A 25,131-nucleotide genomic window follows, 5' to 3' on the forward strand; every position below is an offset into this window, starting at 1 on the left:
GCTTGGGATTCAGACTCAAATTAAGCTCTGCATTTATTCCAGTATCACTGACCTGATCTGTTGTGTCCTCATAAAAGTTTCTATTTAAGGAACATGCCAAGGGATTACTCTTGTCCTAATATCTGTATCTTCCACCTCTGTTGCATTGCAGTGTGTCAGAAAAAGAAAGGAGAGTCATTTCGTGCTGTTTCTTTCTGATCGGGGTGCAGGGAATTTACAAGCACCTACCAATTTACAAGCTTCTGTCAACAACAACAACAATTGATCTCTCATTGACCTCAATTGACAGCAATTAGTCTATGGCCTTAAAAGGGACAAGTGAACTTAAACATGGCTCCACCTTAGCAGCAGAATAATACAGAGGGCATTACACAGCGTACGACTCCTGCCTTAATATCATCTCATTTACTGTGAACACAATAGTACATCTCCTAGTATTCAAAATAAATTGTTAAGAAATTAGATTTAAAATTGCCGATAGCCACGGGCAGTTGTGCTGAATTACTTGATGTCAGCCAGGGTGGTGGGTGATAGCAACAGTGTAATTGAGCTCCGCCCCTCTGGATTAAAGAGGGGTAAATCCACCATGGGTGGGTGGGGGGGGTTCCTGCTCCTACCCACCGTCCAGCCATCCCCACTGACAAGTTTAGGTGTTGGAAAAGAATTGGCCTGAGCTGCGAAGGGCCCCAAGGTTGAATAGTGTGACATAGCTGCGTAGGCTGGCACATGAAGAATGAACACCTCAGTGAGATACTGGTGGGTTGGCACAGATGGAACTCTAACCCCTGCCGCCCGCAAAGAGGCACTTCAGGAAAGGAGGAAGTGAGAATATTGCCCCAGGGGGAAAAAGTAAACCTGGCATCACAGTGGTGTAGCGCACTTGGAAAATTGCAAGCTGCTAGAATTAGTTTTAAATTATTCTCTCCTGCTCCCTCCTCCGACCTGACCTCCCCCACACACAACGATACTGAGCTTGGTTTTGTTTGAAGGAGATACCGGGGGCTTTCTGCAAGGGAAAGGAGGGCAAATCAGAGGAAGTTTCACTTGCAAAGCCCAAACTGCCTTCTAATCCCCTCCGTGCATTACCAGGAGCCTGGGATCAGGATAGCGGGGGGGGGAGGGGGGAGGTGACGGTGAGCGGTGGTGAGGTGAGATGCGATGGCCTGACAAGACCAAGGGGATTGGAAATAATGTTGAGGACACAAAGTGAATTTGGAATGATGAGCGCACAGCAAAACAAAGTCTGAATCCTAAGTTTGTTGGAATTATTAATGGGCCAGATTATGCTGTCAAAATAACAGTGAGGCTAATGGCACTCGCCGTTGTTTATGAATAAACGATACAGTACTTCAGGCGAGGGGCAGATGTGCGGTTAAGTGCGAATATCCAAAAGTTGCTGTCCGAGTTGCACCGCTCCACCATCAGCTTCATGAAAATGGCATTTCGCTGTCTGCCTCACATGCATTGAAAGTCATGAAGTTGCTGTATTTGTGCGGTAGATACGAACTAAACCCGCTGCAGATATTGAGGACTAGTAATTACAAGGGTAAGTACCCTGTTAACGATGTGATATGTGTTAATGACGCCAATCAACCTCTCTGGCACCGAAAATTAACTATAAGTGTGGCGTCTCATTCCTTCAGGTTGTGAATTGTTTAAGGAGAATTTTAAAATGTCAAATTTTTTTCTTACTTTTCCCTTGTCTTTTTTTTCTCATAATCCAATCTTTCTTTCCCTCTTTATTTCTCTTTCTGTACCTGAATGGACACTGAATTCTCCCCCTTTAATTCACCCTCCTGCTCAGCCCTTCTGTTTATTTCCCAATCCTTCAATCTCATTGGTAAAGGAGATAGACTGTTAGTTGTCCTGTTCACTCAGATCCCAGATGCCCTGTTTCCCTCCCTGTTCCATTTATCAGCTCACACTTCCAGCAACTTAGTGGGCACTTTTTTTTTAGCTGAAGGGTGCAAGAGCACATCGAACTAACTGTTAGATGCCCTGCTACTGTGAAATCTGGCCCAATGGATTCACCTCATCAATCTGGACTGAACAGAAGGAAGATTCTGCCTTGTGAGACAGTGTCTTATCTAAAGTGGGTTAAAAGGCATCTAATCACTGAAATTCCAAACGCTATACGAGTTGTGCTGAGCTAGCCGATCTCAGCTACAGGACAAATTTGATTGTTACAATTGGTGTTGGAGCTGCTGAGCTAAGGTCGGGGGAGGTGGGGGGGTGGTGGCAGGACAGGAGAAAGGAACGGGTTCCTAATTAGTATTTGCATGGACAGCAGCGGAAACGTGCTTTGGGCTCTCAGCTGTCTTTCCACCCCAATCTGCATAGTTGGACAGTCGGTTGATCCAGGCTCGGAGATTGCATCGAAGAGCAACTCCAGCATATATAAACCACTAAAATCAAGCCCAGTGTGCCTAGTGTAAATGCAGGTGCATGAAAATAAATAGTGATGCTGTATATAGGGGAAAACTGTTTGCTTCATCTTTCGGTCAATTTTCCCACTCCTGAAGGCCATCACGTTTGCTTGGGTATGCCCTTGGATATCTTGCCTACATGGCTGTTGTTAATTGGTAAGTCTTAACAGTGAGCGTTTGCAATTCTACCATGGGGTCGTCATTGGCGAGCAGAATGCTGTCACGCTAAACTTCCAGCAGGGGGTGTTGGATAGCGATCAGGACTAGGTGCCATGGCACCCATTGGTGCCGAGACCAATTGGAGCACCCCTACCACTATCTTAGTTGAGATCAAGTAACTAGTCTGTTGCTCACTGAACCTTCAGAGAGGACTGTATGATTTCATACTTGAAAACAGCTTCCCAAGGGGTCATTCTCTGTTTAAACCCCTCTGCCATGGAATCCACTTGCTCTTTTTGTCACGATGCCTGTCTTGTGCGTCTCCGTCTATTCGTACTATTGGGTTTGTGTTTCTCACTCTCGCCCCTCTGTTGGACAATCCTGACACTCTCACGTTCTGGTTGTTTCTTGCAATGTAAAAGGTCAGCTCGTAACCTCAACAGCATCGAGCTCTATCCGTTCACCAATCGTTGTTCCGCCCCATGGATGAGATACTGGTCAACCAGTAAGGAGGTTTACAATTCAACCACAGGCAGTGAGACGTCCTTCACCATCAAGCAAACCCAGCTCGCCTGAGCCCCCAGCGTGAAACTTCAGCTTATCCAGAACTGCTGCCCGTTTCCTAACTCGCACAAAGTCCCGTTCACCCATCACCCCTGTGCTTGCTGACCTACATTGGTTCCCGGTCCACTCTCTCAACCTCTCCACCGCTCTACCTCTCTTGCTTTAAGACGCTCCTTAAAACCTACCTCTTTGACCAAGCTTTTGGTCACCTGTCCTAATGCTTCCTCCCTTGGCTCAGTGTCAATTTTTGTCCTGTGAAGCGCCTTGGAACGTTTTATTATGTTAAAGGCGCTATATAAATTCAAGCTGTTGTTGAAACTGCTTGCAACTAGGCATCAAACTGTTGGATTTCTGTAAGGAGTCTTACAACACCAGGTTATAGTCCAACAGCTTTATTTGAAATCACAAGCTTTCGGAGCTTTCCTCCTTCGTCAGGTGAGTGTAGGAGGATTCCATAAAGGTACAGCATATGGAATCCTCCTACACTCACCTGACGAAGGAGCAAAGCTCCGAAAGCTTGTGATTTCAAATAAAGCTGTTGGACTATAACCTGGTGTTGTAAGACTCCTTACATTTGTCCACCCCAGTCCATCATCGGCATCTCCACATGTTGGATTTCTGTCAGAGGAGCTTCAGGGGGTGGCTGGTGTGGGTAATGGAAATGTCACACAGCTGCTGTACGTGGTACTGGTTCTGAGCCTTAGGCCTAAGGCATGTTGGGGTAGAATAGGGAGCGTTACTCTGCCTTTAACGGTGCTGCAGCTCGGAGCCCCTTAAGCTGGTGACGAGCGGAATGGTGTTGCAATACAGCGTCGTCTTAATAAATATTCTGTTGTTTTAACTTCCAGGTGGCTAGTCATCGCGGTGTGTCTGATCCGAGCTGGCCTGGCGAAGGGCACATACCACGGCCTCTATTATTCCATCGAAAAGCCGCTGAAGTTCTTCCAGACAGGGGCGTTGCTGGAGGTGGGTGGTGCAGATGGTCCCTTTTACTCCAGCCAGTTATAGCTGCCGGGCTTTCCTCTGGCCGCACGCTCCTTATCTCATAAACAGGGTTGCAACATTTATTTAACTTGGCTCCCGAAAACAGTACAGTTTGCAACTCGGGTAAGCTAGGGTCACGCCACTGATGATGGTGGCAGAGCCTACCACCCACAAGGGGAGCTGCCTTTTACAGTCACGTCAGCTTTGTTGCGTTTCTGTCTGGAACACTCAGGATTCACGTAACGAGTCTGTCCTTTATCAGGGTTGCACAGGAACTGTCAATTGTTCATAATTCACAGTGATGTTCTCTCTTTAATTGCAGCCAAAAGCTAGAGAAAGGTACTGGAGCTGCTAGTTAGTGCTTTGCTGGGTAGGGGGAGTTGGCTGTATGGTACTGTGGGGCGGGTGAGGAGGCTTGTTGGACGGTGCTTTGGGTGAGACTGGCTGTTTGCTGCTGAGACTGGCGAGAATGATTAGTGTAAATTGTTAGGACTGCAGGGAAGCCTGGCCTTGTGGCGTTCCTGGGGTTACAGGCTGTGGGAGGGACTGGCTGTGGGAGGGACTGGCTGTGTTTGACTTTGTATTGTCGCCAATCAAAAAACTCTTGTGTACATTTCAAGGCGAATTCTATCTGAATTACATTTACAGGATTGTGCTGATTACTTAAGGAATGTCCTCTTGATCCTGCATTAATAAGTGGTGGTAAAAGAAAGACCTTGCATTTATATAGCGCCTTTCACGACCTCGGGAAGTCCCAAAGTGATTTACAGCCAATGAAGTACTTTTGAAGTGTAGTCATTGTTGTAGTGTAGTGTAATGGGGCAGCCCAATTTGTGCACAGCAAGCTTCCACAAACAGCAATAAGATAAATGACCAGATAATGTTTTATTGGTGTTGATTGAGAGATAACTGTTGGCTAGGACACTGAACACATCTCTGCTCTTGTTTGAGTAGTGCCATGGGATCTTTTATGGTCAGCTGAGAGGGCAGATGCATTTAATGTCTCAACCAAAAGACAGCACTCTCTCAACACTGCATTGAAGTGCCATGCTGGATTTTATGCTCAAGTCTCTGGAGTGGGGCTTGAACCCACAACTTTCTGACTTGAGGCCAGAGTGCTACCCACTGATGCTAAAAGGAATGTACGGAAAGATGGAGCACTGGCGTACTGTGCCACGGAATGGGGGATACGGGGTGTATATCAGCACAACAAGGTCCGGATACCAGCCTGATGAGAAGGCGTCAAGCGAAGATCAGATGAATCTCCATGTGGACGGGCAGAAAGTTGACGAGAGTCAAACCCGTGGCCCTCTTCCCGCTGTCCTGTTTGAGTGGTGACTGCAATGACTGCAGAGCAGGATACCCACCACTCCTCTTGCGGATTGCGTGTGAAGAGGATGTGGCTGAAACTGGCTTATAAAGTGGGAGCCTGAAGTGGCAATCTCGCTATTAAAGACCAAATGTGTGGGAAATGGAAGTGATATCTCACTGGTCGCGGTAGAGGCACTCTTCTAGAGTTGGGGCTGAAGCGTATTGTTGGGCAGAGTAGACGGACTTTTAGTTGCATCTGACTGCTCTACCTCACAAGATGCCTTTAGATAAAGAAGGTCCTCGAGCCTGCTTGATCTCATTCATCCACAATACGAAACCACCTTCCCATTGCAGCATCTAGCCCTTTCTGAAATGAGCCCGAGCCTCCCTTAGCCCTTCAGCAATCCTTTAGTAATACTGTCCTAAACTTGACCCTTACAGCCTGTCCCAGTACCTGCTTGTTCTCCGACCTGAATCTGCAAGCGCGCAACGCCAACACTGTGGGTGCACAAATAAAAGCTGAGCTTCGCCCAGATCTTAAGAGAACTTGCATTTATATACTGCCTTTCATAACCTCAGAGCGATCCCAGAGTGTTTATAGCCAATGAAGTACTTTTTGAAGTGTAGTCACTGTTGTAATGTAGGAAACATGGCAGCCAATTTGCGCTCAGCAAAGTCCCACAAACAGGAATGTGATGATGACCAGATCATTAGTTTGAGGTGTTAGTTGAGGGATAAATATTGGCCCAGGTCACCGGGAAGAACTCCCCTGATCTTCTTTGAAATAGTGCCATGGGATCTTTTATGTCCACCTGAGAGGGCAGACAGGGCCTCGATTTAATGTCTCATCCAAAAGACGGCAACTCCGACAGTGCAGCGCTCCCTCAGTGCTGCACTGGGAGTGTCAGCCTAGATTTTGTGCTCAAGCCTCTGTAATGGAACTTGAACCCATGACCTTCTAACTCAGAGGTGAGAGTGCTACCAATTGAGCCACGGCTGACACCGTAACTGTTTTTGCCATCACAGTAACCTACGAAAGCTCCAACGCACCGTCTAATCGAGCAGTAAAAGTAGTGCGCTCCTAACTGTGGCTGCAGAATTGAGGTGGTGTGAAGGCGAGACTAGGTGTTTTTTTAAAATATATTCATTCTCTGAATATGCCATCCTTAACCAGTGTCACTGGCAAGGCCAGCATTTTTTGCCCATCCCTAGTTGCCCTGAGAAAGTTTGATACAATCGAGTGGCTTCCTGGGCCACTTTAGAAGATTTTACACTCCCCATTCGAGGTGAAATCATAGACCAGACGTGAAGCCTTGAACCTCCCTGCTCTGTGTCGTATTGGCACAGCATTTATCAATTGAAACACTGGGGGATTGTCTGGTTTTTAAAAAAAAAATTAATCAGCTTGTTAACGTAGTGAAAAGCCAAGCTACTTTGGAGCTTCAGTAGCAAACGATATCTTGAAGCGTACATATTATCAATTTGTTGAAAGCAGTGCCCCAATTCAACCAAGGATTCCCTACAAAAATATTATCAGGTGGCTGCTGCTGATTATTGTTTCCCCTCCCCACCCTCCAAACCCCACACATCAGCGGATAGTGTCAGTAAATTCAGCAGGGAGCTCGAGATATTTAGCAGTGAACGGGGTTGCAGTGTGAGTGACGTGGCGAACGGGGTTGCGGTGTGATAAGGGAGTGTCGATGGATGTTATTTATATGCACTTCCCGAAGGACATGTCCTAGGCCCAACCGATGGACTTGTCCTAGGCCCGACCACCTTCAGCTGCTTCATCAATGACCTTCCCTCCATCATAAGGTCAGAAATGGGGATGTTCGCTGATGATTGCACAGTGTTCGGTTCCATTTGCAACCCCTCAGATAATGAAGCAGTCCGAGCCTGCATGCAGCAAGACCTGGACAACATCCAGGCTTGGGCTCATAAGTGGCAAGTAACATTCGTGCCAGGCAATGACCATCTCCAACAAGAGAGAGTCTAACCACCTCCCCTTGACATTCAACGGTATTACCATCGCCGAATCCCCCACCATCAACCTCCTGGGGGTCACCATCGACCAGAAACTTAACTGGACCAGCCATGTAAATACTGTGGCTACAAAAGCAGGTCAGAGGCTGCGTATTCTGTGGCGAGTGACTCACCTCCTGACTCCCCAAAGCCTTTCCACCATCTACAAGGCACAAGTCCAGGAGTGTGATGGAATATTCTCCACTTGCCTGGATGAGTGCAGCTCCAACAACACAAGAAGCTCGTCACTGTTGACCGGAGGTCACCGGTTACGGTTATTGGCATAGTACAAAGAGGAGAAGAGTCAATCCTCTCTCAACTCTCAATTCGCTTTATTCACGTTGTTAGATCATATACATATAGCTTATACTTCTGGTTAGATATTATACATGCAGTTTGCACCAGGTTATACAGTTTTATACCCAAACTAGGATTCAGTATGTGTCATGTTCCTCTTGTGGGATGTGGGAATTCAGGGATCCTTCCTGTGTCCCTGGTTCCTTCACCTGCGGGAAGTGTGTCCAGCTGCAGCTACTGTTTGACCGCTTGACGGCTCTGGAGCTGCGGATGGACTCACTTTGGGGCATCCGCGATGCTGAGGAAGTCGTGGATAGCACGTTCAGTGAGTTGGTCACACCACAGATAAAAATTACTGAGGGAGATAGTGAATGGGTGACCAACAGACAGAGGAAGAGTAGGAAGGCAGTGCAGGGGTCCCCTGCGGTCACCTCCCTCCAAAACAGGTATACCGTTTTGGATACTGTTGGGGGAGATGGCTCACCAGGGGAAGGTGACAGCGGCCAGGTTCATGGCACCGTGGCTGGCTGTGCTGCACAGGAGGGCAGGAAAAAGAGTGGCAGAGCTATAGTGATAGGGGACTCGATTGAAAGGGGAATAGACAGGCGTTTCTGCGGACGCAACCGAGACTCCAGGATGGTATGTTGCCTCCCTGGTGCAAGGGTCAGGGATGTCTCTGAGCGGCTGCAGGACATTCTGGAGGGGGAGGGTGAACAGCCAGTTGTCGTGGTGCATATAGGTACCAACGATATAGGTAAAAAACGGGATGAGGTCCGACAAGCTGGATTTAGGGAGTTAGGAGTTAAACTAAAAAGTAGGACCTCAAAGGTAGTAATCTCAGGATTGCTACCAGTGCCACGGGCTAGTCAGAGTAGAAATGACAGGATAGCTAGGATGAATACGTGGCTTGAGAGATGGTGCAAGAGGGAGGGATTCAAATTCTTGGGCCATTGGAACCGGTTCTGGGGGAGGTGGGACCAGTACAAATTGGACGGTCTGCATCTGGGCAGGACTGGAACCAGTGTCCTAGGGGGAGTGTTTGCTGGTGCTGTTGGGGAGGGTTTAAACTAATGTGGCAGGGGGATGGGAACCGATGCAGGAAGTCAGTGGGAAGTAAAGTGGTGACAGAAACAAAAGGCAGTAAGGGAGAGTGTACAAAACATGACCGGACAGTTGGTCTGAGAAAGCAGGGCAAAGACCAAGGGAAGTCCAGATTAAACTGCATTTATTTCAATGCAAGAAGTCTGATGGGCAAGGCAGATGAACTGAGGGCATGGATGGGTACATGGGACTGGAATGTTATAGCTATTACTGAAACATGGCTAAGGGAGGGGCAGGACTGGCAGCTCAATGTTCCAGGGTACAGATGCTATAGGAAAGATAGAGCAGGAGGTAAGAGAGGAAGGGGGAGTTGCGTTCTTGATTAGGGAGAACATCACGGCAGTAGTGAGAGGGGATATATCCGAGGGTTCGCCCACTGAGTCTATATGGGTAGAACTGAAAAATAAGAAGGGAGAGATCACTTTGATAGGATTGTACTACAGACCCCCAAATAGTCAACGGGAAATTGAGGAGCAAATATGTAAGGAGATTACAGACAGCTGCAAGAAAAATAGGGTGGTAATAGTAGGGGACTTTAACTTTCCCAACATTGACTGGGACAGCCGTAGCATTAGGTGCTTGGATGGAGAGAAATTTGTTGAGTGTATTCAGGAGGAATTTCTCATTCAGTATGTGGATGGCCCGACTAGAGAGGGGGCAAAACTTGACCTCCTCTTGGGAAATAAGGAAGGGAAGGTGACAGAAGTGTTAGTGAGGGATCACTTCGGGACCAGTGATCATAATTCCATTAGTTTTAAGATAGCTATGGAGAATGATAGGTCTGGCCCAAAAGTTAAAATTCTAAATTGGGCAAAGGCCAATTTTGATGGTATTAGACAGGAACTTTCAGAAGTTGATTGGGAGAGTCTATTGGCAGGCAAAGGGACGTCTGGTAAGTGGGAGGCTTTCAAAAGTGTGTTAACCAGGGTTCAGGGTAAGCACATTCCTTATAAAGTGAAGGGCAAGGCTGGTAGAAGTAGGGAACCTTGGATGACTCGGGAGATTGAGGCACTAGTCAAAAAGAAGAAGGAGGCATATGACATGCATAGGCAGCTGGGATCAAGTGGATCCCTTGAAGAGTATAGAGATTGCCGGAGTAGAGTTAAGAGAGAAATCAGGAGGGCAAAAAGGGGACATGAGATTGCTTTGGCAGATAAGGCAAAGGAGAATCCAAAGAGCTTCTACAAATACATAAAGGGCAAAAGGGTAACTAGGGAGAGAGTAGGGCCTCTTAAGGATCAACAAGGTCATCTATGTGCGGAACCACAAGAGATGGGTGAGATCCTAAATGAATATTTCACATCGGTATTTACGGTTGAGAAAGGCATGGATGTTAGGGAACTTGGGGAAATAAATAGTGATGTCTTGAGGAGTGTACATATTACAGAGAGGGAGGTGCTGGAAGTCTTAACGCGCATCAAGGTAGATAAATCTCCGGGACTTAATGAAATGTATCCCAGGACGTTATGGGAGGTTAGGGAGGAAATTGCGGATCCCCTAGCAGAGATATTTGAATCATCGACAGCTACAGGTGAGGTGCCTGAAGATTGGAGGGTAGCAAATGTTGTGCCTTTGTTTAAGAAGGGCGGCAGGGAAAAGCCTGGGAACTACAGACCGGTGAGCCTGACATCTGTAGTGGGTAAGTTGTTAGAGGGTATTCTGAGGGACAGGATCTACAGGCATTTGGAGAGGCAGGGACTGATTAGGAACAGTCAGCATGGTTTTGAGTGGAAAATCATGTCTCACAAATTTGATTGAGTTTTTTGAAGGGGTAACCAAGAAGATAGATGAGGGCTGTGCAGTAGACGTGGTCTACATGGACTTCAGCAAAGCCTTTGACAAGGTACCGCATAAGGTTAAATCTCACAGGATCCAAGGTGAGGTAGCCAATTGGATACAAAATTGGCTTGACGACAGAAGACAGAGGGTGGTTGTAGAGGGTTGTTTTTCAAACTGGAGGCCTTTGACCAGCGGTGTGCCTCAGGGATCGGTGCTGGGTCCGCTGTTATTTGTTATTTATATTAATGATTTGGATGAGAATTTAGGAGGCATGGTTAGTAAGTTTGCAGATGACACCAAGATTGGTGGCATTGTGGACAGTGAAGAAGGTTATCTAGGATTGCAATGGGATCTTGATCAATTGGGCCAGTGGGCCGATGAATGGCAGATGGAGTTTAATTTAGATAAATGTGAGGTGATGCATTTTGGTAGATCGAATTGGGCCAGGACCTACTCCGTTAATGGTAGGGCGTTGGGGAGAGTTATAGAACAAAGAGATCTAGGAGTACAGGTTCATAGCTCCTTGAAAGTGGAGTCACAGGTGGATAGGGTGGTGAAGAAGGCATTCAGCATGCTTGGTTTCATTGGTCAGAACATTGAATACAGGAGTTGGGATGTCTTGTTGAAGTTGTACAAGACATTAGTAAGGCCACACTTGGAATACTGTGTACAGTTCTGGTCACCCTATTATAGAAAGGATATTATTAAACTAGAAAGAGTGCAGAAAAGATTTACTAGGATGCTACCGGGACTTGATGGTTTGACTTATAGGGAGAGGTTGGATAGACTGAGACTTTTTTCCCTGGAGAGTAGGAGGTTTAGGGGTGATCTGAGAGAAGTCTATAAAATAATGAGGGGCATAGATAAGGTAGATAGTCAAAATCTTTTCCCAAAGGTAGGGGAGTCTATAACGAGGGGGCATAGATTTAAGGTGAGAGGGGAGAGATACAAAAGGGTCCAGAGGGGCAATTTTTTCACTCAAAGGGTGGTGAGTGTCTGGAACGAGCTGCCAGAGGCAGTAGTAGAGGCGGGTACAATTTTGTCTTTTAAAAAGCATTTGGACAGTTACATGGGTAAGATGGGTATAGAGGGATATGGGCCAAGTGCAGGCAACTGGGACTAGCTTAGTGGTATAAACTGGGCGACATGGACATGTTGGGCCGAAGGGCCTGTTTCCATGTTGTAAACTTCTATGATTCTAAACGCACACCCACTAGGTCTCCAGAGTCTTCGCTGGCTCCACGCCCCAAATCCTTCATTCTTATTCTGAATCTTATCTCTTCAAGCTGTGCTGTCTCTCTCCCGTTGGTTTAGGTTTGCTCGCCTAATCCGTGTCTTCTCCTCATTGGCTCTGTCCCAAGGACTTAGGTAGCATTACCTCATTACTTCTTTTCTAAATAAGGACTTGTGTCTTATCACATCTCCTTTGTCTTTCACAAAACTTAGCTAATTCAAACCGGTTCCAGCCAGCTCAGGCCAGCGACTGAACTCAGGTTACTCCAGTTCAAAAGTTGCTTTTGCCTGTGTGTCAGCAGTTTGGAATAAACTCAGTAATTTCTGCAGCCCCTGGCCAACAACACCATCCAGGACAAAGCAACCCACTTGATTGGCACCCCATCCATCACCCTAAACATTCACTCCCTTTACCACCAGCGCACTGTGGCTGCAGTGTGTACCATCCACTGGATGCACTGCAGCAACTCACCAAGGCTTCTTCGACAGCACCTCCTAAACCCACGACCTCTACCACCTAGAAGGACAAGAGCAGCAGGCACGTTCCCCTCCAAGTCACACACCATCCCGACTTGGAAATATATCGCTGTTCCTTCATCGTCGCTGGGTCAAAATCCTGGAACTCCCTTCCTAACAGAACTGTGGGTGAACCTTCACCACACGGACTGCAGCGGTTCAAGAAGGTGGCTCACCACCACCTTCTCGAGGGCAATTAGGGATGGGCAATAAATGCCGGCCTTGCCAGCGACGCCCACACCCCATGAATGAAAAAAAAAATTCGACAAGGTTCCACATAAGAGACTGTTAACAAAAATGAGACCGCATGGAATTGGAGGCAACCCATTGGCTTGGATTGGGAATTGGTTACAAGGTAGGAGACAGAGTAGGGATAATGGGTATGTACTCAAATTGGCAGGATGTGACTAGTGGTGTCCCACAGGGATCTGTACTGGGGCCTCAGCTTTTCACTATATTTATTAATGACTTGGATGAAGGAATAGAAAGCCGTACATCTAAATTTGCAGATGATACTAAGTTAGGTGGCCCAGTAAATAGTGTAGATAGGAACAGAAGGTTGCAATATTGATAGATTAAATGAGTGGACAAAACTCTGGAGGTGGAGTTCCATGTGGGGAAGTGTGAGGTCATCCACTTTGGACTTAAGAAAGATAGATCAGGGTATTTTCTAAATGGCGAAAAGCTAGGAACTGTGGATGAGCAGAGAGATTTAGGGGTCCAAGTACAGAAATCACTAAAAGCTAGTGGACAGATACAAAAATTAATTTATAAAGCTAATGGAATGTTGGCCTTTATCTCGAGGGCGAGAATACAAAGGGGTGGAAGTTATATTACAGCGTTACAAAGCTCTGGCTAGATCCCATCTAGAGTACTGAGTTCAGTTCTGGGCACCGCACCACAGGAAGGATATATTGGCCTTGGAGGGGGTGCAGCACAGATTCACCAGAATGATACCGGGGCTAATAGGATTAAGTTATGAGGACAGGTTGCATAGACTAGGCCTGTATTCCCTTGAATATAGAAGATTAAGGGGTGATCTGATTGAGGTGTTTAAGATGATTAAAGGATTTGATAGGGTAGATAGAGAGAAACTATTTCCTCTGGTGGGAGAGACCAGAACAAGGGGGCATAATCTTAAAATTAGAGCTAGGCCATTCAGGGTGATGTCAGAAAGAACTTCTTCACACAAAGGGGAGTGGAAATCTGGAACATTCCTCCCTCCCCCGACCCCCAAAAAAGAAAATGCTGTTGAGGCAAGATTAATTGAAAATTTCAAAACTGAGATTGATAGAGTTTTGTTCGGCAAGGATATTAAGGGTTACGGAACCAAGGAGGGTAGATGGAGTTAAGGTATAGATCAGCCCTGATCTAATTGAATGGCAGAACAGGCTCGAGGGGCTGAATGGCCGACTTCTGCTCCTACGTTCCTGTGAGGGACGCGGTGAATGGGGTTGAGGTGTGAGGGACGCGGTGAATGGGGTTGAGGTGTGAGGGACGCGGTGAATGGGGTTGAGGTGTGAGGGACGCGGTGAATGGGGTTGAGGTGTGAGGGACGCGGTGAATGGGGTTGAGGTGTGAGGGACGCGGTGAATGGGGTTGAGGTGTGAGGGACGCGGTGAATGGGGTTGAGGTGTGAGGGACGCGGTGAATGGGGTTGAGGTGTGAGGGACGCGGTGAATGGGGTTGAGGTGTGAGGGACGCGGTGAATGGGGTTGAGGTGTGAGGGACGCGGTGAATGGGGTTGAGGTGTGAGGGACGCGGTGAATGGGGTTGAGGTGTGAGGGACGCGGTGAATGGGGTTGAGGTGTGAGGGACGCGGTGAATGGGGTTGAGGTGTGAGGGACGCGGTGAATGGGGTTGAGGTGTGAGGGACGCGGTGAATGGGGTTGAGGTGTGAGCGACGCGGTGAATGGGGTTGAGGTGTGAGCGAGGCGGTGAATGGGATTGAGGTGTGAGGGACGCGGTGAATGGGATTGAGGTGTGAGGGAGGCGGTGAGTAGGATTGAGGTGTGAGCGAGGCGGTGCGTGGGATTGAGGTGTGAGCGACGCGGTGAGTGGGATTGAGGTGTGAGCGAGGCGGTGAATGGGATTGAGGTGTGAGGGACGCGGTGAATGGGATTGAGGTGTGAGGGAGGCGGTGAGTAGGATTGAGGTGTGAGCGAGGCGGTGCGTGGGATTGAGGTGTGAGCGAGGCGGTGCGTGGGATTGAGGTGTGAGCGAGGCGGTGAGTGGGATTGAGGTGTGAGGGACGCGGTGAATGGGATTGAGGTGTGAGGGACGCGGTGAATGGGATTGAGGTGTGAGGGACGCGGTGAATGGGGTTGAGGTGTGAGGGACGCGGTGAATGGGGTTGAGGTGTGAGGGACGCGGTGAGTGGGGTTGAGGTGTGAGGGACGCGGTGAGTGGGATTGAGGTGTGAGGGACGCGGTGAGTGGGATTGAGGTGTGAGGGACGCGGTGAGTGGGATTGAGGTGTGAGGGACGCGGTGAGTGGGATTGAGGTGTGAGGGACGCGGTGAGTGGGATTGAGGTGTGAGGGACGCGGTGAGTGGGGTTGAGGTGTGAGGGACGCGGTGAGTGGGATTGAGGTGTGAGGGACGCCTTGAGTGGGGTTGAGGTGTGAGCGAGGCGGTGAGTGGGATTGAGGTGTGAGCGAGGCGGTGAGTGGGATTGAGGTGTGAGCGACGCGGTGAGTGGGATTGAGGTGTGAGCGACGCGGTGAGTGGGATTGAGGTGTGAGCGAGGCGGTGAGTGGGGTTGAGGTGTGAGGGACGCGGTGAATGGGGTTGAGGTGTGAGGGACGCGGTGAATGGGGTTGAGGTGTGAGGGACGCGGTGAGTGGGGTTGAGGTGTGAGGGACGCGTTGAGTGGGGTTGAGGTGTGAGGGACGCGTTGAGTGGGGTTGAGGTGTGAGGGACGCGGTGAGTGGGGTTGAGGTGTGAGGGACGCGGTGAGTGGGATTGAGGTGTGAGCGAGGCGGTGAGTGGGATTGAGGTGTGAGCGAGGCGGTGAGTGGGATTGAGGTGTGAGCGAGGCGGTGAGTGGGATTGAGGTGTGAGCGAGGCGGTGAGTGGGATTGAGGTGTGAGCGAGGCGGTGAGTGGGATTGAGGTGTGAGCGAGGCGGTGAGTGGGATTGAGGTGTGAGCGAGGCGGTGAGTGGGATTGAGGTGTGAGCGAGGCGGTGAGTGGGATTGAGGTGTGAGCGAGGCGGTGAGTGGGATTGAGGTGTGAGCGAGGCGGTGAGTGGGATTGAGGTGTGAGCGAGGCGGTGAGTGGGATTGAGGTGTGAGCGAGGCGGTGAGTGGGATTGAGGTGTGAGCGAGGCGGTGAGTGGGATTGAGGTGTGAGCGAGGCGGTGAGTGGGATTGAGGTGTGAGCGAGGCGGTGAGTGGGATTGAGGTGTGAGCGAGGCGGTGAGTGGGATTGAGGTGTGAGCGAGGCGGTGAGTGGGATTGAGGTGTGAGCGAGGCGGTGAGTGGGATTGAGGTGTGAGGGACGCGGTGAGTGGGATTGAGGTGTGAGCGACGCGGTGAGTGGGATTGAGGTGTGAGCGAGGCGGTGAGTGGGATTGAGGTGTGAGCGAGGCGGTGAGTGGGATTGAGGTGTGAGCGAGGCGGTGAGTGGGATTGAGGTGTGAGCGAGGCGGTGAGTGGGATTGAGGTGTGAGCGAGGCGGTGAGTGGGATTGAGGTGTGAGCGAGGCGGTGAGTGGGATTGAGGTGTGAGCGAGGCGGTGAGTGGGATTGAGGTGTGAGCGAGGCGGTGAGTGGGATTGAGGTGTGAGCGAGGCGGTGAGTGGGATTGAGGTGTGAGCGAGGCGGTGAGTGGGATTGAGGTGTGAGCGAGGCGGTGAGTGGGATTGAGGTGTGAGCGAGGCGGTGAGTGGGATTGAGGTGTGAGCGAGGCGGTGAGTGGGATTGAGGTGTGAGCGAGGCGGTGAGTGGGATTGAGGTGTGAGCGAGGCGGTGAGTGGGGTTGAGGTGTGAGCGAGGCGGTGAGTGGGGTTGAGGTGTGAGCGAGGCGGTGAGTGGGGTTGAGGTGTGAGCGAGGCGGTGAGTGGGATTGAGGTGTGAGCGAGGCGGTGAGTGGGATTGAGGTGTGAGCGAGGCGGTGAGTGGGATTGAGGTGTGAGCGAGGCGGTGAGTGGGATTGAGGTGTGAGCGAGGCGGTGAGTGGGATTGAGGTGTGAGCGAGGCGGTGAGTGGGATTGAGGTGTGAGCGAGGCGGTGAGTGGGATTGAGGTGTGAGCGAGGCGGTGAGTGGGATTGAGGTGTGAGCGAGGCGGTGAGTGGGATTGAGGTGTGAGCGAGGCGGTGAGTGGGATTGAGGTGTGAGCGAGGCGGTGAGTGGGATTGAGGTGTGAGCGAGGCGGTGAGTGGGATTGTGGTGTGAGGGAGGCGGTGAGTGGGATTGAGGTGTGAGCGAGGCGGTGAGTGGGATTGAGGTGTGAGCGAGGCGGTGAGTGGGATTGAGGTGTGAGCGAGGCGGTGAGTGGGATTGAGGTGTGAGCGAGGCGGTGAGTGGGATTGAGGTGTGAGCGAGGCGGTGAGTGGGATTGAGGTGTGAGCGAGGCGGTGAGTGGGATTGAGGTGTGAGCGAGGCGGTGAGTGGGATTGAGGTGTGAGCGAGGCGGTGAGTGGGATTGAGGTGTGAGCGAGGCGGTGAGTGGGATATTTAGAACCTTGTGGCGAAGCTGATGAGCTCTTCCAGTCCTGTACATTCTATAATTCGGTTTATGAATCGATAAAGGAGTAGGAGCACACTATTAAATATTTGTCTCTTATTTTGTTTCTTTCAGATCCTTCATTGTGCTGTAGGTATGTATGCACCTCTATTCCCCAAGAACAAGGTAGCCATTTCATTTTTTTAAAAATAGGCTTTTTTTCTTCTGTAATATATTAAGACTCTTGTGTACAGCGGGCACTTTCAGTAAGTGTCACACTTCCCGTGACACTTTCCCATCGCACGTTGTTGATGACACCCTTATGATAAGAGTGTACCTCCAGCTCACAGTGAGCAACGCCATGTGTGATCTATATTAACAAAAATAATACCCTGGTTTAGTTACTTAACTTAAAAGAGCATGATTTTCTAATTGCTGTTGGTGGATCTCGCTAGCATTGTGACTCTTTCCAGCAATATGCCGATTCAAAATCAATTATTTTTAAAGTGTATTCCTGGGGTAAGGACGGAAAGAGACAGCACTGCGTGATTCAGTGGGTTAACTGGCACGCCTTTCACCTGCAAGCTGGGTTTCAAACAGTTTGAGATGCAACAGCTGTCTGAGTCTTGTTAGTGAAATGAGTTTTGGGTCGCCTCAACTAAGTCCTGCGAGGGCACTGATGTGCGATTCGTTGCGAGTTTTCACACTCGCTCGGAGGCGGCAGGGATAGCCGATACGGGAAACATAGGACGACACTAACACAATAGAGCGTGCTTCCCTGAAGTTGGGGCTGAGGGTATACTTGGGACAGAGTGGAGGAGGTTTGATTCTGCATCTGGCCTTGATATTCCTGACCCGAGAGTGGATGATGCTGACACCGGATGCTAAAGGTGGAAAGTAATCCATTCCCGGCACAGATATCCATCACAAAAGAACATAAGTAGGCCATACGGCCCCTCGAGCCAGCTCCACCATTCAGTAAGATCATGGCTGATCTTCGACCTCAACATCACTTTCCCGCCCGATCCCCATATCCCTTGATTCCCATAGAGTCCAAAAATCTCACCTTGACGAATGCTAAAATTCACCCCCCAAAAAAAAAACCCTTTGCTAGTTCTTCTCATTCCATTCATTTTTTAAAAATTTTCTTGGCTCTGCCGTTGTCTGTCAGAATCTGCGCTTCTGCACTGGAGACTACCACTCGGATTACAAACCTCAAAAATATTATGGGATGTCTTGATACTCTCGGTCCCTGCTCCCCTGGATCGCAACAGCAAACCAGGTGTTAATTTAAGAGTGCAATTGCCCTACAGCCTGTAATGTCGGTGCGGCTGTAGTGTGAGTGCTGGCTGAAACTGGAACAAGGCACAAAGAGAGACAGTCTTGCTCCACTTCCTTTGCACCTGATTTACGCCCCCCAAACCCATTGTCTGTACGAAGTTGAAACTGTTTAGTACCAATGCTAAACTCGTCGTGCGCTTTTAAAGTTTTCTTCGACCAGTTACACTCCTCGATTCTTGTAGGCCTGTCAATTAAATTTTTTTAAGCAGAAAAACACTTAATGTTATTTGGAGGCACAATTGTATTATAGAATCAAACAGGACAGAAGGAGGCCATTCGGACCATTGTGCCTGTACCGGCTCTTTGAAAGAGCTATCCAATTAGTCCCACTCGTCTTTCTCTTACCCCATAGCCCTTGCAAATTTTTCCTTTTCAAGTATATATCCAAATCCCTTTTGAAAGTCATTGTCAAATCTGTTTCCACCTCCCTTTTAGGCAGTGCATTCCAGATCATAACTCTCAGCGTTTTAAAAAAAAAATTCCTATTTTCCCCCCTGGATTTTTTGCTGATTATCTTAAATCTGTGTCCTCTGGTTACCGACCAGAGGATTCTGTCCTTTCTAAAGAAAAAAACGCTCTTTTTAAATGATTCAAGTTGATAGTTTACGACAGTGTTACTAACACGCAACCTCTGAGATCTGGCAAGTCAGTAAGTCCTAACTGCACTTAAATTTCTCGTGCTAGTTTGTGTTGTTAGAATCCTGCAGATCTGGAAAGTCTGCTCTCAACAATCCTAAACCAGAGTTCTTTTGCCCCGTGGTACGCACCTAAGTAGCCCACAAAGGTTTGGAGACTCCAGCTCTGCACCAAGTCTTGCTCAAGGGCCACTCTCTGGAATATGGTAATGCGCACAATGCCACAGATCGATGGGCCGCAGGTCTGTGTCTGACCTTACCCCACACGGTGAGCATCAAATATAGGAAGGCGCTTCCCCACAGTGAGAAAGGAAAAGGGAATGGAGGGATCAGTGGTTCGGGCCTTTCCACTTGTTTGATGGGAACTCCTTACTAATAGCAATCTCTTGTTGAACAGCATCCCAATCCCAGCTCAGGCATGCAACCCCAGGGATACCAGGTGCAGCGTGTCTGACGTGGGTCATGGGGGAAGGAGAGGCGGGCTATAAAAGTCTCTTCAACCTCTCCTTAAGTGCCGCCATGCTGTGCAGACTAAAATCCCTTTCACGTGGGAACTAAGCGCCAAATTGAATGGGAAAAATGGCGCACAAGAACTGAGCCACCGTTGGAGGAAATGGACAGCACAATGCAGCAAGCATAGGTCCTCCGTTAGGAACAATGCTTAAATAAAAGACAAGCGCACGGTATTTCAGTAGAGTACAGATGCTGCTTGGTATTCTGTGTTTTTTGAATCTGGAGCATTCTTTCGACTTTCAATTTCTTTCTAGATTTCCTCTGACACCGGTGGCACCTTTTGGTACAATGCTGCAATATCTGACTCATGCCATCTGGTGGAGCTACAGTCTCTACACATAAATACATTACTGCAGTGAAGAGGGATCACAGTAGGAATCCCCCAAGGATTCCTACTCGGGATGATTTTTGCTTCCTTAGGCTATGAGTACTGAGGCCAATTGTAGTGCCCCTTTCACTGCCCTGCAGAAGGATGAGGGATTTCAGTTATGTGGGGAGACTGGAGAAGCTGGAATTGTTCTCCTTAGAGCAGAGAAGGTTAAGGGGAGATTTAATAGAGGTGTTCAAAATTATGACTGGTTTTGATGGAGTGAGAAAGGAGAAAATGTTTCCACTGGCAGAAGGGTCCGGAACCAGAGGACACAGATTTATTAGCAAATGAACCAGAGGGGAGATGATTTTTTTTTTACGCGAGCTGTTATGATCTGGAATGCACTGCCTGAAAGGGCGGTGGAAGCAGATTCAATAGTAACTTTCAAAAGGGAATTGGATAAATACTTGAAGGGGAAAAATTTGCAAGGCTCTGGGAAAGAACGGGGTGGGGGGGGGGAGTGGGACTAATTGGATAGCTCTTTCAAAGAGAGTGCACAGACACGATGGGCCAAATGGCCACCTTCTGTGCTGTATGATTCTATGAACTCAATGCAGACCAGGGGGACCAAAAGTGCTGGTCTGTGTGGCTCAGTACCACACAGGGAGGTGTACTTACCAAGTAAACAATGGGGAGGGGGAGCTTCACGGGGCACTTTTTATTTTATTTGGGTCTGGTTGTGAATGTTATGGCAAATGTCAAAAACCAGTGCATTTCACGTTACTGATACATATTTAAATCAAGCTCGAAGGGCAAGTGACTGCAGAACTGAGCTGGTCACAGAAACCTTTTTTTAAAATCATGCTTTACTTGCTAATTCTCTTGGGTTACTTCATTGTATTCAGAACCCAAGTCCCTCAACCCTCCGAACTCTGCACTCCTCCAACTCTGGCCTCTTGCGCATCCCCGATTTCCATCGCCCCATCATTGGCGGCTGTGCCTTCAGCCGTCTAGGTCCTAAGCTCTGGAATTCCCTCCCTAAACCCATCCAGCTATCTCCTCCTCTCGCCTCCTTTAAGGCGCTCCTTAAAACCTACCTCTTTGACCAAGCTTTTGATCATCCGTCCTAATATCTCTGTGGTTCGGTGTCAAGTTTTGTATGATAATCGCTCCTGTGAAGCGCCCTGGGATGTTTTACTACATTAAAGGCGCTAAATAAATGCAAGTTGTTGTTGTTGTTTCACAGGAATCGTTCCATCCTCCCTGCTCCTGACTGTGTTCCAGGTGATGTCGCGGGTGTTCTTGACCTGGGCAGTTACACACAGTGTGAAACAGGTAAGGGGTTCTATAGTATCAGCGTGTGTTCCAGTAACCTTCCCTTTGGTAATTAGGGATACTCCTCCACCCTGTTCCTTGACTCCTTTCTAGGACAGGCTACCTTCCGGTACCTCAATCAAGCGGCCTCCCTTATGTGAGCCTACAATGTGCTGGCAGCCTTTTCCACCACAGAAGGCATCGCAGTAAAGCCCAATCCTGTCCTGACAGCCAGGTGCACGCCCTTTCCGATGGTGGAGGTAGATGTCACTTGATAGTGATTAGTGGCGGGAACCTTGGCCAAATCTCCCCTGCCCCCCCCCCCACCTCTCTTAATCCAGTGGTATTGAGGCTAGCTGCAGCATCCCTACTGCTTACCCAGTTATCAGATCAGGGCCTGAACATGGGTATTTCCTGGCCTGTATTCCCCGGTTTGACCCGGGGCAATGTGTTCACCAGCCTTGTCATCAAACAGCAGAAACTATGTGAAAAGAGTTAACCTGATGTAACTCAGTGGTTGGACGTGCTGGTGTGCAGGCCATTGAGGTAAATGGTTTTTTAAAAAATTCTCGCTGTCTGGGAGGTAAATGACGCTGGCACCGCCGTATTTATTGCCTGTCCCCAGTTGCCTATTTTTACAGCTGAGTGGCTTGCATTAAGAGTCAACCACATCGCGTGAGACTAGAGTCATCAGAGTGCCATTAGTGTGAACCATTTGTGTTTCGATTTGACAATCTGGCAGCTTTCATGGTCATTTTTTTTTCTTCTCCAGAATTCAGCTTCGCAACTTGGCCATAGTGAGATTTGAACTCTGAATTATGAAGGGTTTTGATAGAGTAAATAGGGAGAAACTGTTTCCAACGGTGGGAGGGTCGGTAACCAGAGGACACAGGTAATCGGCAAAAGAACCGGAGGGGGAGATGAGGAGACCCTTTTTTTTTAACGCAGCAAGTTGTTCTGATCTGGAAAGGGTGGTGAAAGCAGATTCAATAGTAACTTTCAAAAGGGAATTGAATAAATACTCAAAGAAAAGAAATTACAAGGCTGTGGGGAAAGAGCAGAGGGAGTGGGACTAATTGGATAGCTCTTTCAAAGAGCCGACACAGGTACGACGGGCCAAATGGCCGCCTTCTGTGCTGTGCGATTTCGTGAATTGCAAGTCTATCACTGTAATCACTACAGTACCGTGCCTTATTTGAGTAAATGTTGTGTGCAGGTTCAGTGAATCTCGCTGAGTGTCAGTACAAAGTGTTGTTGCTGCTGTTGCTTTTTTTTTCACTTTTTGTGCTCCTCAGGTACAGAGTGAGGACAGCGTGCTCCTGTTCGTCGCCGCATGGACGCTGACTGAGATCGTGCGTTATTCCTTTTACACCTTCAGCCTCCTGAACCACCTGCCCTACCTGATCAAATGGGCCAGGTAACATCTCGCCAAAGAGAGTTCCGCTTGTCGCTGCACACCGGTCGGCGGGGGGGGGGGCGGCACACAAAGCTAATACCCCGTTCCACCGTTGCCCTCGCCTTCGCGTTTGGTACCGTAGTTCCTTGAATAGCAGCTGCTTTTAAAGAGGAAGGGGGAAGTTAATGGGGTACTTTTTGTTGAGTGTAATCTTAACGTCTCAACATTTTTTTTTCATGGTTATTTATTATCTGTCCAAAAACAAAAAGTTGTGTAACTGTCATCCCACAAAAACCCACCACTCTGAGTCTTTAGAGCTGTTTCGTTGACGCAAGTTAGGGGTGCATTTCGGTGACGCACATGTCTATGGACGGCTCGGTTCATTCTGAGTCAAACCTGTAGAACTGCCACTAAGGGCAGGCTACAGGGGGGAGGCCAATGTCGAAGGAAACGTACCCCCACAAGAATCGGAGGCTTCAGGTTAGGGAATTGGGCATTGTTGGGGGTACCCAGTGGTCCAGTGTGTTCACCCACCAAGTTACTGAGCCAGGGAAATCCCAGATTTGACCCTTGCTGTCTGCCGAATTGATGACACAACTGGGTTTTGGTGCTTCAATTAGGATGGGGGGGGGGGGGTGTGGTCGGCACCATCAGCCAAGCCCCCCCCCCACCCCCCACCCCCCACCTCCTGATCGCTGTCCAGTAACCTCTGCTGAAAGTGGAGGATGGGTGACGTCAGGATTGGCCATGGCTGTGACGCACCCTTGGTCAAATATCCTGCTGACCGTCTAGGCTCACGCATGAGGAATGGCCATGCGTGCGTGTTTACTTGCCATTTTACTGTACGTCTGTGTCATGTATTTGAGACCGGACCTCGGTGAAAAGTTAAAAGGTCTGGTGGCCGTCCATCTGTTCCCATTCCCCCCCCACAGTTAACTCTGACCAACAGATGTAGCCCCACTCTCTGTTCCATCTCGTCTCTTTTCTTTTTAGTCTAGTAAAATTGCGGCCGTCTGCGGTAATAACATAAACTGATGAAAATACACAGGCCTGCCAGCAGCTGACGGAGAAGAGAGGGTTTAACACCCTGGGAGCAGACCTCTCACCGGAACCGTACCTGAGACGTCATCCTGGGTTTTGTTTTCTTATTTACATGCTGACGACCTGCCGTGTATTTCCAAGCATTTGCCGTTCGTTTTGTGTTTTTTTTGTTCTTCTCTTGTCTTTGCAGCTTTCTGTAACGTAGATAGAAAAAGTGGGGTGAAAGGTGCGAGGAGGGTGCCTCGCACTGCCCCCTCTCTCCCCCAGAATATAACCCACAGCCCCCGTCTGCAAGAGACGCTGTAAGACAGGAGTTATCTTAGTGTATGTGTGTGTGTATGCGCGTGGAGAAGTAGCATGGTTTTGTTTTCTGACCATTCGCTGCTCGTCTTGTGTTGAGTGAGGAATGTCGAAATAACCGGAGCCCATAACTGCGGTCGTTTACTCACAAGGCAAGCAGTTTAACATTAACCGCTGCTGAGCCTCTCTGTTGTCTGTGTGCTTTATGGGGGGAGGGGGTGGCAGATGGGGAAATAATGGTGGTTGAATCCCCAAGTCGCTGCACTTTAGAGTAATTTGTTGTCTGCAAAGTTCTTTACATAGAATTTCACAGCACAGAAACGGGCCATTCAGCCCAACAGGTCTATGCTCCCTCCCTACTTCATCTAACCCTTTAAGCATATCCTTCTATTCCATTCTCCCTCGTGTTTATCTAGCTTCCTCTTAATCTATGCTAGTCGCCTCAACTACTCCTTGTGATAGCGAGTTCCACATTCTCGCCACTCTCTGGATAAAGAAGTTTCTCCTGAATTCCCCATTGGATTTGTTAGTGACCTATCTTATATTTATGGCCCCTAGTTTTGGACTCCCCCACAAGTGGAAACATCTCTAAGTCTACCCTATTGAACACCTTCATAATTTTAAAGACCTCTATCAGTTCATCTCTCTCTCTCTTCTAGAGAAAAGAGCCCCAGCCTGTTCAGTCTTTCCTGATTGGTATAATTTCTCAGTTCTGGTATCATCTTTGTAAATCTAGGATTTAAATTTAGGACCTCTGAGATGTGACAAGGCACTATTTAAGGTAAATTGAGTCACTCTATTAAACCTAAACTGTATTCAGACTTAATATTTTTTTTAAAAACATAATTATTTAGTAATAAGGAGGAAATAGTGCATATTTACCCAGGCACTACATCTTTTTCACTGTACAAATTTCAGGAGTTTAACTGCTAAAGGACACCATTCAGTCTTACTGTTGGCTTAGCTTATCTCGCATCGAGTCAGAAGGCAGTGGGTTTAAGCCCAACTTCAGCACTCGAGCACGTAATCTAGGCGGACGCTCCAGTACAGGAATTACATAGAATGTACAGCACAGAAACAGGCCATTCGACCCAACAGGTCCGTGCCGGTGTTTATGCTCCACACGAGCCTCTTCCCTCCCGACTTCATCTAACCCTATCAGCATATCAATGAGGGAGCGATGTGTTGTTGCAGGGGTGTCGTCTGTCAGAGGAGATGTTAAAC

At 48.6% G+C, this 25,131-nt stretch overlaps 1 protein-coding gene across 1 annotated transcript in view; it reads left to right on the top strand.

Moving 5' to 3' along the window:
- Window positions 1-25,131, top strand: part of hacd2 (3-hydroxyacyl-CoA dehydratase 2) — a 33,421-nt gene that overhangs the window by 2,077 nt on the left and 6,213 nt on the right. Inside the window, exons 2-5 of the mRNA XM_067987066.1 lie at window positions 3,998-4,115; window positions 17,193-17,211; window positions 21,103-21,191; window positions 22,466-22,587. Coding sequence (XP_067843167.1) covers window positions 3,998-4,115; window positions 17,193-17,211; window positions 21,103-21,191; window positions 22,466-22,587 — 348 coding nt within the window. The remainder of the gene's footprint in view (window positions 1-3,997; window positions 4,116-17,192; window positions 17,212-21,102; window positions 21,192-22,465; window positions 22,588-25,131) is intronic.

This window comes from Heptranchias perlo, chromosome 7, assembly GCF_035084215.1.
Source record: "Heptranchias perlo isolate sHepPer1 chromosome 7, sHepPer1.hap1, whole genome shotgun sequence".
NCBI classification, from domain to species: Eukaryota; Metazoa; Chordata; class Chondrichthyes; order Hexanchiformes; family Hexanchidae; genus Heptranchias; species Heptranchias perlo.